This window comes from Perognathus longimembris, chromosome 13 (assembly GCF_023159225.1).
Source record: "Perognathus longimembris pacificus isolate PPM17 chromosome 13, ASM2315922v1, whole genome shotgun sequence".
NCBI lineage: Eukaryota > Metazoa > Chordata > Mammalia > Rodentia > Heteromyidae > Perognathus > Perognathus longimembris.
In genome coordinates this window covers 39,242,732-39,262,367 of record NC_063173.1, presented here as the reverse complement: position 1 = coordinate 39,262,367, position 19,636 = coordinate 39,242,732, and the positions used below count along the sequence as shown (strand labels likewise).

Genomic DNA, 19,636 nt, shown 5'->3' with positions numbered 1-19,636 from the left:
GAACAACTCCTCCATTTTCAAGTGGCAAGAGTGCAGAGTTCTAGGCACGGATGTGTGGCCTGCTGCCCATAAGCTCAAGCAGCTCCTTTGTCCTCTTGGAAGGCCAAGGCCTTGAGAGAACACTGACCACTACCCCATGGCCAGGGACCAACTATCACATGCCACCCCCACCCCTCAGACTAGGGAAGGAACAGAGCACAGGTTTGACAGGATTCATTTGTTGTTGATTCTCAGTGTCCCTTTGAGGAAAGGGTCCCTTGAGGTAATGGGAGGTTATGCAGAGATTTTTTAAAATTAAATTTTATTGATAAGGTGATGTACAGAGAGGGTATAGTTACATAATAAGGTAGTGAGTACATTTCTTGTCATAGTTGTTACACCCTCCTTCATTTTTCTTTCCCTTCCCCAGTTCAGATAAGCATATATACAATATCCAGTGTACCAGAATCATATACAGTGACCACAGGGGGTAAGTCAAAGGAAATTCACCTAGTACATTAAACATAATAACAGTAAAATACTCCTGTTTCCATCTCTTGGAGTTCATTTGGAGATTTTTTTATTAACAGATGCATTGGGGGGGGGGGCTGGGAATATGGCCTAGTGGCAAGAGTGCTTGACTCGTATACATGAAACCCTGGGTTCGATTCCCCAGCACCACATATACAGAAAACGGCCAGAAGTGGCGCTGTGGCTCAAGTGGCAGAGTGCTAGCCTTGAGCAAAAAGAAGCCAGGGACAGTGCTCAGGCCCTGAGTTCAAGCCCCAGGACTGGCCAAAAAAAAAACAAAAAACAAAAAAACAAAACAAAACAGATGCATTTGGGGTCTCTCATACCCACATGAAAGATACTGTTTAGAAAATCTTCAACAGCAGCAATAGCAGCATGTGTCCTTCAGTGAGGATATGAAATGAAGCTAAGTCCTCTCAACACTCCAGCTAGCAGTGGGAGGTTGGATGGTGTCCTGCATCTGCCACAGCGGCAGTTCCTTCATGTCACCGGATTCGGTCCTATCAGGTTGGTAGTTTCTTTGCTTACTCATGTCAGTGAAGAGACTGGCACATGGGGGGCGGGGGGGGGGTGGGACAGAGCTGTCTTCTTGGTCTAGAAACGTGGCTTTTCCCACCCTCCTTTGGTGCCTTCTGAGCTATTCTCTCATCCAGACTCTATCCTTCCCTTAAAGGGGTCCAGGGGTCCCTAAGACACAAAGCAGCCTCCTGAGTCACAGAAGCTCAGAGATCAGTGATGGTTGGCCCCTCTCCACACATTTCTTATCACAGACCGAAGGCCTGTCTGGTTGACCTCAGGGACCAGCACTCTGGAGTGCCCCACACTTGGAGTTTAACACTCTTCAGTTCCTGTCTTCAATGACTAACATTTCTATCATTGAATCTGTGTCCTGGGGGACAAAGCCTCATTTCCTTGGGGTCCTGTTCTCTCGGGGCCCGCTCCCCAGAGGTTTTCAGGCACCTGGTCTTCACACCATGGTTACCTGGACTGCACCCAGACCCCCCCCCTTCCTGTCCTAGCACAATGTCACTCTACACCTGAGAGGTGACAGGGTGGCATTGAGGGGCTTAGTCATAGTGCAGGCAGTCAGGGTTAGGCATGTGTCTGCATTATCTTGACCAGGCGCACAATGGCCATCCTTGGCCTGGCCTGCCCCGGCAGCATGGGACACATTTGCTAGTGACTCAGCAACCCTCTCATGGCTATGTGAGACATTACAGGTACAAAGGTTTTGATACACAGGAGGGAGAGAAGGAGAGAGGGAGGGAAGCAGAGAAGGAGGGAAGGAAGAAGGAAGAAAGGAGAGAGAAAGGAAGCCAAAAGAAAGAAGAAAAGAGGAAGAAGGCAGGAAGGGAGAAAGACACCTTCTAGAAGTGTCTGTTCTCCTAGGCTGTCACTTCTGCATATCCCTGGAAAATGCCCACCTCTGGAATGTTCTCCATACATGTTTCCAGCAATGGAGTTGAAGAGACGGAGAAGACCCTGCTTTTCTCCTGCCCCATTTCCCCTGCTCCACAGCCACCAGGCTTCCAGCCAACAACAGTGACATCTGATAACGGCTACCTAGGAAATGACTTGGGGCTTGGACATGGGCCTGGTGCACTTGATTCATCTCCCCACCCCCACACACCATAGTGACCTTGGACATGGATGAAATTGCACTTTAATGAAGTGGCAGAGGGATCTGGAAGTAACAAAAAAAAGAGCTGAATTTTTTGGTAAGACATAGAAAAATGAGCTGTAAACAGAAAAAATGAGGCCTGTGAAGAAGAAATGCAAGCAGCGATCTCTAGAGACAGAGATATCCCATCTACCCAGCTTTCACAGGAAGAGCAGACCCAAGTCATCCTAGGTCAGGAGTGGGCTGGAGGCAGTGAGGGTGAGTAGAGAAGCAGGGGAGCATATTTGAGGGGTGGAATTTATGCATCTCAGCAGTAGGCATCTTCCAATCTGATGAGAGAGACCCAGAAGAGAAAAGAACAGGCGTAACTAAGAATACTAGGGAGCTAAGGCATAGTGAAACATGCCTGTAATCCCAACTACCTGGGAGGTGGAGTCGGAAGATTATGATTTGAGACCAACCCAAGTGAAATGAGACACTACCTTTAAAAAAAAAAAAAAAGCAAAAGGACTGGGGTGTGTGATTCAAATGGTAGAGCACTTGTCCAGCAAGACAAAACCTTGAATTCAACCTCCAGTACAGCAAACAAGGAGGAAAAGGTGTTGGAGAAGGAGGGCAAGGAAGAGGAGGAGAAAGAAGAAGAGGAGGAGGAGGAGGTACTTGGGGAAAGGAAAAAAGAATATAGCTAAACGCCCCCCCCACCCCATCTTCTAGCAGGAACTCTGAACCCTGAGACTGAACGCTACTGCAGCTGCTTACTGCTTTGTCTCGGGCAGGCCAGGAATACACCCTTTTCATGTATTATCTCATTTAGCCTTTGCCACAAACCTAGTCTTCTTCCCTTACAGATGAAGGAACTGAGGCTCACAGAATCACCCAGCAAACATAAAGCCAGAAATATGCTATCAGGTAATAAACTCAGAGCCTATCTCCACACACATCCCCACTAACACTATATTCCTCAGATAAAAATGCTGAGATAGCTGTCAGTGATGGACTGCTCCTGGTGCACCAAGCCCTTAAGTGTCATCTCTCTTTGTACCCTACTTCACTTATGAAGTAGGCACCATGATAACAAGATTGCTGTTAAACAAACTGAGACTCAGAGAGGCTAAGTAACAAGCCTGAGAACATATAGCTTGTAAGTACCCTAGCAACGACTGGAGTCCAGGTCCACCCTGGGCTGGTGTGCATTTAGCATCAGGCTATCCAGTGCTGGAGAAGCTTCTAGAATGCATGTCAGGAGGAAGAGATGATTCTATTAAGCTCAGACACTGGGGACAAAGGCTTGGTAGCGTCAGGCCACAGAATAAGATTCTATTTCTGCTGCCCTGCCCTGCTCCCAACTGCCCAACTTCCACTTCTTCAAAAGCACTTTTCCAGGGGCTGGGGATATGGCCTAGTGGCAAGAGTGCTTGCCTCCTATACATGAGGCCCTGGGTTCAATTCCTCAACACCACATATATACAGAAAACGGCCAGAAGTGGTGCTGTGGCTCAAGTGGCAGAGTGCTAGCCTTGAGCAAAAAGAAGCCAGGGACAGTGCTCAGGCCCTGAGTCCAAGCCCCAGGACTGGCCAAAAAAAAAAAAAAAAAAAGCACTTTTCCAGCACCTTCCTTTACACCATCCACATTCCACATTCCAGTGTTTAGCAAGGATAGATCCCATTCCCAAATGACCCATTATTTCCTATCCCAAAGGGATCTGTTGATTATGCTACTCTGCCTATTAAGAAGTTAGGTTAGCTAGCATCTACTCAGGCACCTGTTTCAGATGGTATCAATGTCTTCAAGAACTGTGAACTCAATGATGGAATCATCAACTATTTCTCCTGTAACTCAAGGGCCAGCTGCTAACTCTAACAAGACCTGCATTTCCTGTGACCCTAGATGCCTTCCTGGATAAGCAATTAAAAAGCCTCATCAACACAATTCACCCCAAAGACCCAGGGAGCTCCTAATAAACCAGTCCCGGTGTGAGCACATATGAAGAGACCAGGAAGACATCCCCAGATGGAAAAGTGGCAAAGATCAAAAATAGCACCAACGTGGGGCTGGGAATATGGCCTAGTGGCAAGAGTGCTTGCCTTGTATACATGAAGCCCTAGGTTCGAGTCCTCACCACCACATATATAGAAAAGTCAAAAGTGGCGCTGTGGCAGAGTGCTAGCAAAAAGAAGCCAGGGACAGTGCTCAGGCCCTGAGTTCAAGCCCCAGGACTGGCAAAAGAAAAAAAGGAAAAAAATAGTGCCAACGTGAATTCTGACCTTTAGTACCATGCCAGTAATAATTTAAAAAGTGAATTTGCATTTTAAAATTATTTTATAAGGAAGCAGAAAACCAGTCTGTGTCTAATTTGCTAGACACTCAAAAACACAAATCCTGAAACTCTCTCCCGGGGCTTCATCTTTCAAAGGAAACCTTGATTGCATTTTAACATTTCAAGGATGGCCCCCATGACCTGGATGGCTCTTTGCTCCAGGTTTTTGGAAGATCTTAAAGAAAGAAGGTTCAGAACGTGGTAAAAAAAAAAAAAAAAAAGAGTTTGGCATAACACAGCCCCTTTCTGGGTTGTTAGAAGGAAGAAGGGAGTTAGCCCAGTGAGTTAGTGTTCTCAGACTTGAGCATGCATAGAATCACACAGGCTCCTCCTGGTTCACAATGAGTTAGCAGGGCCTGAGAATCTGCCTTCCTGTGAACTGAGATTGAGTTAGGCTGAAAATGCTAGCTGTGGGACCACACGTTGAAAACCCTTGACTTAGAGTAGTGCCTGGCATGTAAGTATTTGAATGTATTGACTGTCACCATTCTTACCACTTTTTTTTTTTTGGCCAGTCCTGGGGCTTGAACTCAGGGCCTGAGCACTGTCCCTGGCTGCTTTTTGCTCAAGGTTAGCACTCTACCACTTGAGCCACAGCGACCCTTCTGGCTTTTTCTATATATGTGGTGCTGAGGAATCGAACCCAGGGCTTCATGTGTATATACAAGGCAAGCATTCTATCACTAGGCCATATTCCCAGCTCCTCTTACCACTTTTAATACATGTTGAAAAGCCTTCAAAAAAGCTTCTTGCCAGACAACAGTAGCTCACACCTGCAATCTTAGCTACTCAGGAACCCGAGATCTGAGGGTGGAGGTTCAAACCCTAGAAAGGCTTAGGAAAGCCCACGAGACTCTCATTTTTCAATTAACCAGTAAAAAGCCAGAAGTAGAAATGTGGAGAGGGCCAACTTTGAATAAAAAAGCTAAGGGACAGTGCCCAGGTCCTGAGTTCAAGCCCCACTGCTGGCACAGACACAGACACACACAATTTTGCTTTCCATATTGAGCAAAAATTTCCAACATAGCCTTGATTGACTACTTCTGCTTCTTTTAATACCACATTCCCAGCATTGACTACAGCCTGTTATGCCTCCTCTCCATGCCCTAAATATGGCTCTTGCCACTCCTTGCCTGGTCTACAAGACATCACTCAATATCATTTATAATTGTTCCTGAAACTATCCTCATGAGAAGCAAAGCAATTACATGATGCAGGAGGAATTCTCATCCCATACAGTTAAAAAAGGTTGTGAATTTTCCTAACTGTACCACTTCCTCAGAGCTATCGTCAGTGATAAATCTTCAGCATTTTACACCTACATATTCCTTTCATTCACAATTGAATGTGCAACAACCTGAGTCCAATGGGGCTAAAGAATGGCTCTTTCATCAGGCCTATCGATTTTCATCAGTATCTCAAATATATGAAGGCCAGTGGTTAGCAGTTTCAAGACCCATTTCTCCTTCTAGCTTCATAAAGTAGCAGAAAAAAATCACCATCAAAATATATACATACTAATTATTACCAGTGAGGGAAACCATAGAGTATGTTTCTTTAGGTCTGGCTCACTTCACTTAGCATGAATTTTTTTCCAGGTCTTTCCACGTCCTTACGAATGGGGCTACGTCATTCTTTCTGATAGAAGCATAGAATTTCATTGTGTGTATGCACCACATTTTCTTGATATATTCCTCTACTGAGGGGCATCTGGGATGGTTCCATATTTTAGCGATGGTAAATTGTGCTGTGATGAACATGGTTGTTCTGGTACCTTTAGTGTGGGCTTGCTTGTGATCCTCTGAGTAAATGTCTAGAATAGTTCTAGCAGATGATCACAATAGCTCAATAGCTATAGATATATGATCACATAAGATGATACTAAGTGAAATGAACTCCTGTTTTCTGTGTGTGTAGATGGGAGATAAGCACAGTTTCCCACCTGTTTCCCAGGCTTAACCTAGTGTCATTCCGATTATTCCTCACTGAAGATACTCTTTGTGCAAGTCTTTCTTTAAAGCTGTAAAAAATGAAAACGCTCCCTTGCACAACGGAGCCTCAGAGACAGACAGCTCTGCTCTGAGTGGGTAGGCAGGGTCCGGGGAAGGAACGGCTCTCATGGCCTCACACAGGTGTCTGGCAGTGGCCACCGGAGCCTGGCTTTGGGGAGCTCATTCTCCCCTTTTCCAAGCTACCTCAGCCACAGTTATGGGGAACCTCCCTACCCAGTTTTGGGCTCTGGTGCTTGCTCATGCCACCACTCTGTCCTCCTACCTTTTTTTTTTTTTTCTGGAGCCTGTTTTGAATTTAAAACAACAACAACAAAAACCCTTACACCTAGTGGCTGGATTGAAGCTAAGCCGGCCTCTGTGAACAGGGTCTCTCTCCTCTTTTGGAGATTTGGTCTACACAGTAAAGCGCCTTGGAAACAGTTCCTTCTCTAGCAGTGCCCCAAATTGAACTTTCCTGCCAACTATATCCTGAGCCACTCTCACAGTCAGAGCTGTAGCCAGGCCCACCTACTCTATTATTCCTTTTTTCATGATAGGTTTCTTAAATCAAGACACTTTTTCCAATGCCACCAAATTTAAAGAAAGAGAATAGTGAGAACCTCCTCTACTACTGAAGAATTAATTCGATGCAAGCAAAGTAACCATACAAAATCCTAACTAAAACCAGGAGCCAGTGGTTCATGCCTATAGAGCTGACACTCACAGTTCAAAGCCAATCCAGGCAGAGTCTCTGTGAGACTCTTACCTCTAACTAGTCAGCAAAAAGGAAGAAGTGGAGCTGTGACTCAAGTGGCAGAGTGCCAGCCTTGAGTGAAGAAGATCCAGGCCCTGAGGTCAAGTCTCAGTACTGGCACGTGCGCGCGCGCACACACACACACACACACACACACACACACACACACACACACAGTGCCTTAACTAGGCAATGTCCCTAGTTGGAGATACTACTTTCAGCCTGATCCCTCTTCTTTGAACAAGAGTGGTGAGTTCTGGAAAAGAAGAGGAAACACAATGGCACACTGCCCAAGACCTTCCCTAGCATGACCATAAAGGCTGAAAAATAGTCTAGTCAGGCACTGGTGGCTCATGCCTATAATCTTAACTGCTCAGGAAATTGAGAACTGAGGATCACAGTTCAAAACCAGCCCAGGCAAGAAAGTCCATGAGACTTTTATCCTTTTATCTCCAACCAGAAAACCAGAAGTGGTGCTGTGGCTCAAAGTGGGAGAGTCCTAGCCTTGAGCAAAAAGAGCTCAGAGACAGTGACCAGGTCCTGAGTTCAAGCCCCACAACCAACCAAAAAGAAGGAAAAGTCTCCCATGACCTCTAATGCTATTTAATGCCATGTGTGGGTCACCTGAAACCAATCCAAGTTTTAGTGGTAGACAATTCTTCCTGCTCTCACAGGACTGTTAACTGAATATCTACTTGGTACTCTTCAAATACTAGGAAATTAAATAGTTCAAAGCAACAGCAAAAACAGAGCATGTGCCCACATGATTCTAAAACCATTGTTTTACAAAACTATCTAGGAGAGCCTTCTGTCCAGTCTAGGACCTTAAATACAGAAAACCCTAGATTCGTGGTCCTCACACCACACCCTCATAAAAAGGTTCCATATTCACCAAGCAGTTTCTCTGATTTCCCTCTGATAAGACTGAAGATGTGGTTATTAGTTTTAAAGTTATCAGCATGCTTTGTAAGCAGTATGAACGGCCCCAGAAAACCTCAGAGGCCTCCCACAGAAACAGGTCCCTGCCCAAACACACCCTTCACTACTGTCCTAGCCTCCAAAAGACAGCTGACATTTTAAAACCTGATGGAAACCACACCAAACCCTGTGTCTTTCAAATGTCATCAAGAAAGGCCACCCAGCCCAGGGGGGTTCTCAAGGCCTGATTGGAAAAGTGCTTCTCTGTGGCTGGGTTTAAAATCAATCAACCAAGAAGGCAGAGGAGAGAAGGCCAAGGCCAAGGCTGACCTTTGAATCAGCCTGATCCTTATTTGTGACTAATTATCTCTCTCTTAGTCTTCATGCTTCTCCTTCCTGAATAAGAGCTGGCTTCCAAGAAGCTAAGACATCTGACCCCATCGAATCCCAGGGTCTGGTCTGTCCAACTGGAGGGCAGCTTTTTTTATTTCTTTCTCTCTCTCTCTCTCTCTCTCTCTCTCTCTCTCTCTCTCTCTCTCTCTCTCTCTGTGTGTGTGTGTGTGTGTATGTCTGTCTGTCCAACTGACACTTATCATTCTTCTAAAGTACCCATAAAGGCTTAAGCTCCTTGAAACTTGGGAGGAAAAAATAATAATAATACAAGAGTATTTATGTGTATAAAACTGAAAATCTCACTAAACTGTCTTCAGAGTATTTTCTACTTGGCCATAAAATAACCCTGTCGAATTGAAACCCCTTTGTATAACCACTTAACGATAATAAAAATAAATAAATGATAAAACCCAACTGAAGCCAAGACAGTATGCAATTTTATGTAACTTCCCCTTTAAAGGGGATGGATGATACTTTAGAATAACACATAGGAACCCATATAAATTTAATAAACCCTATTACTCACTCTTAGCTTAGTCCCTGCTAGTCCCTCGTACTTTATACTTAGTCCTCTTAACAATCTATATAGTTAGGTCCTATCATTCCCATCATAGAAAAAAAGGAAAGTAAAACACAGAGCTGTCAAGCCATTTGCTCAGCTAGAAAATGCTCTTTGGGGGCACTGGATACACAGTCAGTGCCTTGATCACAAACCACCCTACACTGCCTTTGCACACTAGTGCTAAAAGCTTCACCTGGTTTATCTCATGTATACCATGCAATAACCTTATAAGGCAAGCAGTATTTTTATTCTCAAGTTACAGATGAGGAAACTGAGGCAGAAAGGCACGGGGCAGCTTATGTCCTCAGTAAATGAGTAAGAGCATGGCCCTGATTTCACTGAAGTGTCAGTTACTCACTGTCCTCCAATACCTGCCCACACATGTTTGGTTAGTCAGAAAAGTCAGGATTAGAAACTCCTAGACATGGACCAAGAACCTTAAACTCAGTGGTCGTGTAACCATACCTACAGGCTGGAGGGAAACTTGATGGTCAGATCCTGTTCTTTAACAGAACACACCAGGAATCTCTCTGTGAGAACAAATAACTTGGTTCCAGGGTACATAACCTTAACTCAACCATATACCATACACAGGGCTGGGAGGAAATGTGCTCATGGCAAAAATGTGCATCAGGGTGGCTAGAGGAGATCCCCAGGGTCTTTTCAAGAAATCCACATGGCCAAAACTATTTTCTCAGTAATACCAAGAGAGCTTTTTTTGCCCAGTGACACTGTCCCAGAATACATAATATGGGATGTTGTCACAGATGGAACATAAAGCCTGCCTAGGCTAGCCAGCCACCCTAAGAAGCAGCCAGAGAGATTTGCACATGCATGACAGTTCTAGTCTTCTTATCATCCTTTATTCTCACAGCTATTTTTCATAACAGTGCTAGCTAAGTTACCATGTAATAGGCTTAAAATTTAAATGAATTTTAAATCTTCAACTTCTTATCTTTCCTTTCAGAATTTCGGCTCCTCTTGAATCACTGCATTTTAGCTTTTACAAGTTATCTTAGGACAATTCAGTGACTGAGGTTTAGGAGGGGGACAGTTCCTGCTCATAAAGAACAATTATACACTCCATTTTCCTAGAAATAACGATTGGCTAGAATAACAAATATTGTCACAGAAACAAACATTTAAAGCCATAGATCTCTGCTTTTGTATGTGCAAAAAGTCATCAACAAATATGCATCATGCTCAAACATTATGGCAGCCATGCTTCTAAAACATGAAAACCTAAGTGAGTAATGTATATCTTTTATGAAACCCATATTCACAGGCAACTATGATCAAAGCTGAGGTTGACTTCTGGATTGGTTCATCCACCCAGATGCATTATTAGCCCATTACCAAGTCCTTTGTATTTAGCATATGGGCCAAATATCAGTAGCCACACCACCAATTGCTGCATCTTCATTTCTAATAGGGTAAAGACAGATGTAACTTGGAGAAGAAACAATTTTGGAGAGTATAAAGGGGTCTTGAGAAAAGCCATAACATTTGCATAGGTCTCTTATTATCTCTAACCCCAAAGGCCACACTCTCCTAGGGACCCTCGCAGCCTACTCAGCACCACAGCAGGCATTGGAGGAACATCCAGCCTGTCCTTATTTCTGGTTCCTTGGGTACCTGGGTGCACCCCCAGGAGAACAACGGATGCTCAGACCCACACAGCTTACCTGGAAATAGTCTGTGATGAATGATCCGAGTTCACTCTTCAGCAGCCTCCTGGGGAGAGATAAACATGTCAGGCAGCCCTTGGAGGCAAGGTTTTGTGGTGTCCAGCTGGTGATAAGTGTGTTCACCAGCAGCACAGGGTTGAGGCCAGGCCTAAAGGGGGCACACACCTTCCTACACCCTGCTAATACCCCACCCCCACCCCTGCCCAATGTCACCCCAGGAAAGAGATCCTAGACAAAGATCTATGCCTTGTTTTGTGCTTGGAGGGCAGATGCTGGAAATCAGAGTTTTAACAGAGTTGACCAACACTGGCTTTGTGTGAAGAAGAAAAAGGAGAGGAAGGAGAAAAGGAAGGAGGAGGAGGAGATAAAAACCAAAAATGCAGAGTATGACTATTTTCACTTGAAATTTTGTGTTTAAACATGCTGTGTTCCACTACATAAAAGGATTATAATGATTGCAAATACATTTTACCAAAAAGTTTTTTTAATGCAAAGGATAAGAATATGTTTTGAAGTCTTCCCATTTGCAAAGCTTCTTAAACATTAAAACATAATTTTCACACATTCTTCAACCAAAGATTTAAAGTAACTGTGGGGAAGGGTATTGGATGGGGGGTGGGGTAAGGGTAAAATTATTATTCATTCTGTACAGGTCAGGAAATTAAGGCTCAGAGAAATTTTACAAATAAGTAGTGGCAGTCAAGATGTTTTTGCAAACTGAGCATTTTTTCCATAACTTCCTTCCTCCTCTAATCACACAGACACTCAGACTTGAAATTCAACTTAGTTACTTATTGTGAGTAGGCAGAGGCAGTCTTCAAAGGGGACCACCTTGAGTAGAGATTATATTTGTTCAATGACAGACATCTACTTAGCAAATCTCTACATGCTACACATCTCCCTAACATAGTGGGAGAATAAGGGAGAAGACTGACAGGGTGTCTGCTTTCGGAGTTCTGTTCTTGAAGGGAGCAGTCTGAGAGATAGTATTAACATACTATCTGTTAGTAAATGAACTCACAAGGCAATTTCTTGTTTGTGTGGATTGGTACCAGGACTTGAACTCAGGTCCTCCTATTTGTTAGGCTTGCTTGCTCAGCTGGCATTCTACCACTTGATCCATGCCTCCAGCCATGCTTTTTGCTGGTTATTTTTAGTGATAGAAATCTCATGAACTTTTATGACTGCTTCAAACCACAGCCCTCCTGATCTTAGCCTTCTGAGTAGCTAAGATTACAGGCATGAGCACTTGATGCCTCATTCACTATAATTTCAGAGTTTTTAAATGCTAAGAAAAATGAAAATAAGAAGAAACAAATAAGAGTTTGGCACCAGATTTCTTCTCCCCGTTTAATTTGACCTAGACCAGTAGAGGAAGCTACAAACAAGAATAACTGGCTCCTGAGAACCAGTCAGCTCCCCAGGGAGTGAACTCTCCATGGCTTCTCATGATCTCATTCTCTCCTCCCACTGGCTGTGGCTATTAACAAGAATACTTAAACTTCTGACAGTCCTCATTGGATTACCTCCCCCAACATGCCCACAATCCCACTGAAGGATAAAGACAGAACACTGGCGAGAAAGCTGCTCCGGTGTAGAACACAGGGGCAAGAATTCTGAGCCAAAAGACAGAAACATTCACATTCTAACTTCCAGAAAGAGCCCTAGAAAGCTGGAAGAGAGTGAACCAAGAAAAGGCATCCCTTTTCCTACAACTTAAAATATGTCCAGTGGCCTATGCTTTATTTTGAGATTTAGTTTAATGAAAACCTTCCAAAATTCTCCTAGCCAAGGACTAGTCTGTCAAAAGTCAGCAGGCTAAGCCAGACATGGGGGGCGGGGATGGGGAGGGTGTCACATTTGTAATTCTAGATGCTCATGAGGCTGAAAAGATCATGGTCCAGGTCAGCTCAGGCAAGAAGCTCAGGCCATAGGCCTCATCTCAACTAATAGCTGGACAGAGCAATGATCACTTGCCCACCCCACCTACAGAAGAAGCATGAATGGGAGGATTATGGTTTAAGCTAGTATGGGGGAAAAAAGCAGACCCTGTCTCACAAATAACCAGAGAGGAAAAAAGAAGAGTTGGAGACATGGTTCAAACAATAGACTCCCTTGAAAGCATAAAGCTCTGAGTTCAAACCCTAAAACCAGCACACACACGCACACACACACACACACACACACACACACACACACACACACACACACAAAGTTATTGGGTTGAGTGTGGTTCATTCATTGACCCAGAGTTCTGGGTTTAGGTCAATAAATTCAAGGTCAGAGCTAGAAGCATCTTCAGAACAGAAAACACAGCTCAGTGGGACAGCTCCAAATGGATGGAGGCTGCCTCTGGCCATGAGAGATCTCCTAACACATATCTCCTCTGTGGCCACTGAGAAATCTCCAGGGCACAAATGAAGAAGTTGAACTTGTGAGAAAAATTAAAAAGCAAGGCCCAGTAAGGGGCTCCTTAGGGCAGAGCTTCCTGAGGATATCCTGGGGACGTGAGATGCTGAGCAACAAACCATAGTTCTGAAATCAAACAACATGCTAAGGTACTGGTGCTCTGAGGAATCCAGGCTGAGAAAACCCCATGTTCATGAAGATGCTGCAGGAAAGAGAAAGGTCAATGGAAAGGGGAGCCCTTGGAGATCAAAAAGGAGAGCCATGGGCTGGGAACATGGCCTAGTGGCAAGAGTGCTTGCCTTGTATACATGAAGCCCTAGGTTCGATTCCTCAGCACCACATATATAGAAAATGGCCAGAAGTGGCGCTGTGGCTCAAGTGGCAGAGTGCTAGCAGCAACAAGGAAGTGGGATCTATGCCCTTGTGATCCTCATGAGTTGAAGCTGGATGTGGCAATGGCCCTGAGACATCTGCAGTGGTACCCAGGGAGTGTCATGATGTTGCCCAATGGAAGGGTCCAAGGAGCTTTTTCTCCAATTGCTATGAGGACAGAAGGTATAACTCACAGCAAGGTAAGGCACAGCACCCTCATCTTGCAGGCAGAGCTGCAGTAAGCCACAAATGGTGACACGAAGGCAAAGCATGAGGCAGAATCAGTTGATAAAGGATCAAAAACTAAGAGCAGACCTGAAGCCACTACTGTCACAAAGACACTGAGGCTAGAAACAGGCAGATCAGAGTGCCAGATGGTGATAGATAAGAATGAATAGGTTGGTGGCTCATGCCTTTAATCCTAGCTACTCAGGAGACTGAGAATTTCAATTCAAAGCCAGCTGGTGTAGGAAAGTCCAAAGTTGGTACTACTCTTATCTCCAGTCAACAACCTGTTACGGCAGCGTTGTGGCTCAAAGTGGTAGAGTGCTAGCCTTGAGCAAAAGACCTCAGGAACAGAGCCCAGGCCCTGAATTCAAGCCCCATGTCAGAAAATGAAAGAACAGGAAAAGCTTCCTTGACAACCAGTTCTTACTGAGGAGAACCTAACACTGAAGTTGGAACCTGCTTTAATTGCTTTAGTGTAAGGGATTATTACCAGATACAACAGAACATTATGCTTCCATCAATTCTGACCTCAAAACCTCTCCACTGGCCCTTTTCTTCTCTGTATAACATAGTTGTGTTTTTATAGTCCAGGCTGATCTTGAAATCTCCTTGTAGCCCAGGCTGGCCCCCAACACAAGATACGTATGCTTCAGTCTTTTGAATGCTGGGATTACAATCATGTAGCACTATGCCAGTTAAGCACTGCTATGTAGTTATTTGAACAGGAAGACTTATCTGATGATTTAAGCCAAGATTTTGTTAGACTGAAGCTGGCTCAAATGGTAGAGCATGGACCAAGTACTGAGTTCAAACCCAATCCTGCTCAAAGACAGGGGGTGGTGGGGATTCTGTTGTCCTGAATTGGGAAATCAGCAAGCCGCACTACCTTGTCCTCACAAAAATCTTGTCTTATTTCTGAACATTATGAGGTAGATAGGGTCACTGCATATGGATAACAGTTTTTCATTGTTATTAATAAAATCCACATAAACATGTACCAGTAAAATGATACTTTAAAACTCTGGTTAAGCCAGACAATCAAATTCTAAAAAGTAGCTAGGCACCATTAGCTCATGCCTATAATCCTAGCTACTGGGCATGTGGAGACTGAGAAGATCGTGGTTGGAGGCCAGCCCGAGCATATGTGAGACCTCATCTCAACCAATACTGATGGACATGGTGGCACACACCTGTCATCCTAGTAACATAGGAATCATAATAGGGAGGATGGCAGTCCAGGCCAACCTGGTCACCTACACAAGACCCTACCAAAAACAAATAATAAAGATGGGCACTGGTAACTCATACTTGTAATCCTAACTACTCAGGAGGCTGAAATCCAAGGATCGCAGTTTGAAGCCAGCCAACTAGGTAAGAAAGTCTGTGAGACAATTATCTCCACAAAAACACCAAAAGCCAGAAGTAGCGCTGTAGTACGCTCAAATAATACAGCACTAGCCTCGAGCAAAAAAAACCTCAGGAACAGCTCCTAGATTCTGAGTTTAAATCCCAAGACCCTTACCCTCCCCCAGACACACACACACACACACACACACACACACACACACACACACACAACACACACAATCCTCTAAGCTGAAAATCATAGCACACTCCTATCCTGTAATTCCAGTGCTGTGGAGGCTAAGGCAGAAGGACCAAGAGTTTGTGGCCAACCTGAGCTACATAGCAAGACTCAGTTTCAAAAAATAAAACCAAAATAGAGAGAGAGAAGAAAACGAAGGAGCAAAAACAAACAAACAAACAAACAAAAACAAAAAGGAAGAAGAGGCAAGAAAAAATAGGGGGGGAGGAGAGAGAGGGAGGGGAGGGGAGGGGAGGGGAGGGGAGGGGAGGGGAGGGATACCCAATAAGCTATGGTGATTACAATACTCAACTTGAAGAGCAGAGGATAGGAACTAGGCCTCTGGGATATGGGAATAGGAAAACTTCCACCTTATTATAGGGTCAATATTTTTAAACCATGTGAATAAAATACTATCCAAAAACAATGTGACTCCTCAAATGTTCTAAAATTAACAATAGGCCCTGCTAAGGTTACTGTGAAATGGTCTGAAGGCTGAGAAGAAAGGGAGGGAGTCCTCAGCCCAGGCACAGTATCAGGAGCAACTAGAGCAGGGGAGGTAGAGAATCCTGAACATTGCGGGAACCTACCCTCCAGGACCTGCCCCGGGTGATGACCTGAGAACTTTTGCTCCTACAGAGCAAGAGGGGCTGAGCAAAGAAGAACAAAGGTAAGGGGCCAGGAGCAGCACTGACCAGGCCAACCTGTGGGCAGACCACTGCTGAGTCAGAGGCAAAGGTCGTTTCTATGTGCAATGTCTACTCTGCTTGTACTTGGCCTCCTAGGAAAGGCTGCTTCTGAAGATCTCTACCCTTGTCTCAGCCCCTGAGAGAAAAGGTTTCCACTTCCCTCTCTTAATAATGCCATCTCAGAAGTTTCCCCACCAAGAGACACACTACCTGAGGGATGAATATCATCAAAATACATTACATGTGTTAGAGGTGTGACTTGGTAGAGTACCTGCTTAGAATGCACAAGGCTCTGAGTTCAAGCCTCAGAACCAATACCAACAATAAAAAATGTATATTATATGTATGCATAGAAATAGCACAATGAAATAAATGACTTTTAGTATAGACTAATTTAAAATTTGAAAAAAAATGAAGAAAAGACAGTTCCTCCCTCACCTAAATAGAAAGAGAGCAACTAATAAAGCATAAGAACCCCATTCATGCTTTGAATCATAACAATTTATTGTCAGACTTGTACTAGATGTAAGAAGAAACAAATCTATGATTTTTTCCTGCCTGAGATACCTTCTCACGAAGGGCACCTACGTCCATCGAGTAAAAAAAGAAAGAAAGAAAAGGAAAAGAAGAAACAAGCCAGGTATGGTGATATATGCCTGCAGTGCCAGTGATTTAGGAAGTGGAGACAAGATGAAAATTTACTGAAAATTTACTGAGACTATACTCCTAATCAAGCTATATGTAGTGCTGTACACCTGCAATCCAGGCTACTGAGAAGGCCAAGGTAGGAGAATGTGGTTTAAGGCTAGTATGGGGAAAATTAGCACAAGACCCTATCTGAATAAAACAAGTTTTAAAATTCTATTTGTCTGTCTGTCTGTCTGTCTATGACTAGGGTCTTGGACCATGTAATAGAGCATTTCCTTATGCAGATTGCAGATACAAGGTCTTGAGTTTCAATCCTCTCTCTCTCTCTCTCTCTCTCTCTCTCTCTCTCTCTCTCACACACACACACACACACACACACACACGTAGTCAGGGCTTCAGAGATACACAGGCTTAAATCAGAGCATAACAACCCCCACTCCTCCACTTCCACATGCAAACACACTGTAACCGGACTCACTGATTTCATTTGTAAAGCACAAAAATCAGGAAAAAAGCAGAAGAGAGGCTTGTTCCCTATGTGCAAAATTTAAAAAAGGTTAAAGTCCCAATTCCCAGTACCTGCAACACAGGTTCCTCCAAGGCTCAGGGGCCCAGGAGGTCCAGTCTTTTCTAGGGTTTCTTCTCTGTCAACAGAAAAGCAATTACTTGCTAGTTAAGCAAACTAAAATATAAAATAACATATGACAAAAGAAAACAAAACCAAACAACAAGGAATAAAAAGTGATTCCCCAGATGGAGCCTGGCTTTTTTCCAGTTCAAGTTTACGGAGCCCTGGCTAGGAACCAGGCACTGCCGTCAGCTGCTGTGGTTCTGCATTTTGGCCTAAATCGTTATGACAAGGAAACAGTCTCACCTCCACTTAAAAAATTATATATATGGCAGTCTTGGGGCTTGAACTCAGGGCCTGAATGCTACCTTTGAGGGTTTTTTGCTCCAATGCTAATGCTCTACTACTTGAGCCATACCTCCATTTCTGCCTTTTTGGATAGTTTATTGGAAATAAAAGTCTCATGGGCTTTTCTGCCCAGGCCGTCCTTATATCTCAGCCTCCTGGGTAGCTAGGATTATGGGCATGAACCATCAGCAGTGCCTGGGTCACCTCTGTTTATTTTACCTATCAAGAAACAGACCCCAGAAATGGGCAAGAGCTTGTTGAGTGCAGGAAGACTTGAGTTGTCTCAGGGGGTTTGCTGCCAACAGCCACTTCCTAACTGTTGTTAGCAACAGCCTGCACAGATGTGGGGAGAGTAAAGACACCTACTTCCAAGGATGGCTGAAAAGGCAAAGGGAGTGAGTCCTCACGAAGTTCCCAGAACAGAATCTGGCTCATGGCAGGCTAGGCAAGTTGGCTACTAAGAGTCTACCTATGTATGTTGGACTTGAAACCCCACCCCTATAGACTCCATCCTTCAGTTCCTCCTCCTTACCAGGACCCTAGTCTAGCATTGCCTAAGCCTGGAATTAAGGATCCTTGGGAGAGTCCTGAAAAAGCCTAGATATCAGAGCCAGACCACCCCCAATTAATGGACTGGAAGGTGGAGACAGCTGGAAGAAAGGGCTGCTGGGATTGGAGGTGCTGTGAAGGCCACCTCACAGCAGGGGCAGTTCCTACAGGAGCTGTTTCACATGCCAGAAAACATTTCCATATTCAGCTTCATTTGGAAATAGAACTAACACCCCACCTACCCCCGACGGAGCCACGGAACTAGAAGGAGAAGGAAGCAGGGAGTGAAGGGCAATGGGAAGGGAAGGAATGGCTATGAGACCCAGCCACAGAGGGAAGTGACATGAAGTTCAGTCAGAAGGCAGAGTGATACTATGAAGAAAAGGAGAAGCATTTGCTGGCCTGTGCTGTCTCATCCCTTTACCCTCCCAGGCTGAGACACTCCTCCAACTGACTGAGTACCTCCTGGCACACACAGACCTGAGATCTCACACCTGACTGTCACTCCTGTGCATTTGGAAGCTAGCGAGGCACTTGGAAGCTGGGTTCCAGCTGGGAAAGAGGCACAGGGGCAGGAGGAAGAGCCAGCAAGGGCAGATGGACTTGGTGTCATCACCATTAAGACAGGCAATCTCCCTCCTTTGCAAATGACAGATGATGGGAACAACACAAGTAGGCCCCCTGACCATTAGCCAGCAGCACCTCAGTCTCCACACAATAGGCCGGGAAGGCAAAGGGCTGAGGAAAATTCCTATAAAGTCAACAACCAGGCTTCAGTCCCCAATACCTATTCCATGCCAGATTATTGCCAGATCTGTTTTGCAGAAAGAATAAAAGTCTGGAATTATTGAGGAAATGGCCACGTTTCTGAGCAATAATGAAGCTGAATACCACATGGGCTGCCAGCTGCAGATTTGCAGTTGCCACTGCCTTCTAAGTATCTTTCTGTTCCCAAAGGTAAGTCTGTTTCTCAACCACAAGCACAAAGTACCAAGACAAGATCAGTAAAGATCAGTCAGTGCCAGCCAAAACCATCAATATCACTGAAGTCATTTGTCAGGGATAGCTATACCTTTAAGACCTGGGACTGCTTGGCTATTATCCACTCCTACCTTCTCCCCGGGTCTGAAACCTCCCCTGGAAGAGAGGCGCCAGCCTGAACCCAGGGGGCCGGTCCTGGAAGGACTGTGATCTCTGCCTCTGCGGGAAGTTCCGTGACATCACCATGATGGACAGTTCATCTGCCAATCGTTAATACCCAGCTAGTCAGCTAGTACCTCCTCTTCCTGCCACCATTACCGTTATATAACCCCCTCCCCTGAATAAAACTTCGGGAAGCTCCTGAAGCTTACTCCAAGATGTCCACACGTATCTGGCCTCCTTGGCGAGTATGGGGGGCGGGAGGAGGGCATTCTCGTGGCCACACCTGGTCCGGAGCTTACCCGTGGCCCTCGCTCCCACATTACTTCCTACTGGCCAGAGGCT

General features: G+C 44.8%; 1 protein-coding gene across 4 annotated transcripts in view; it reads right to left on the bottom strand.

The window, feature by feature from the left end:
• Prr5l (proline rich 5 like) overlaps positions 1-19,636 on the bottom strand; it is a 72,046-nt gene that overhangs the window by 25,486 nt on the left and 26,924 nt on the right. For all 4 annotated transcript variants that reach the window (XM_048359943.1, XM_048359942.1, XM_048359945.1 and 1 more), the window contains one exon: positions 10,753-10,801. In XM_048359943.1, the coding sequence (XP_048215900.1) occupies positions 10,753-10,801 (49 nt within the window). The remainder of the gene's footprint in view (positions 1-10,752; positions 10,802-19,636) is intronic.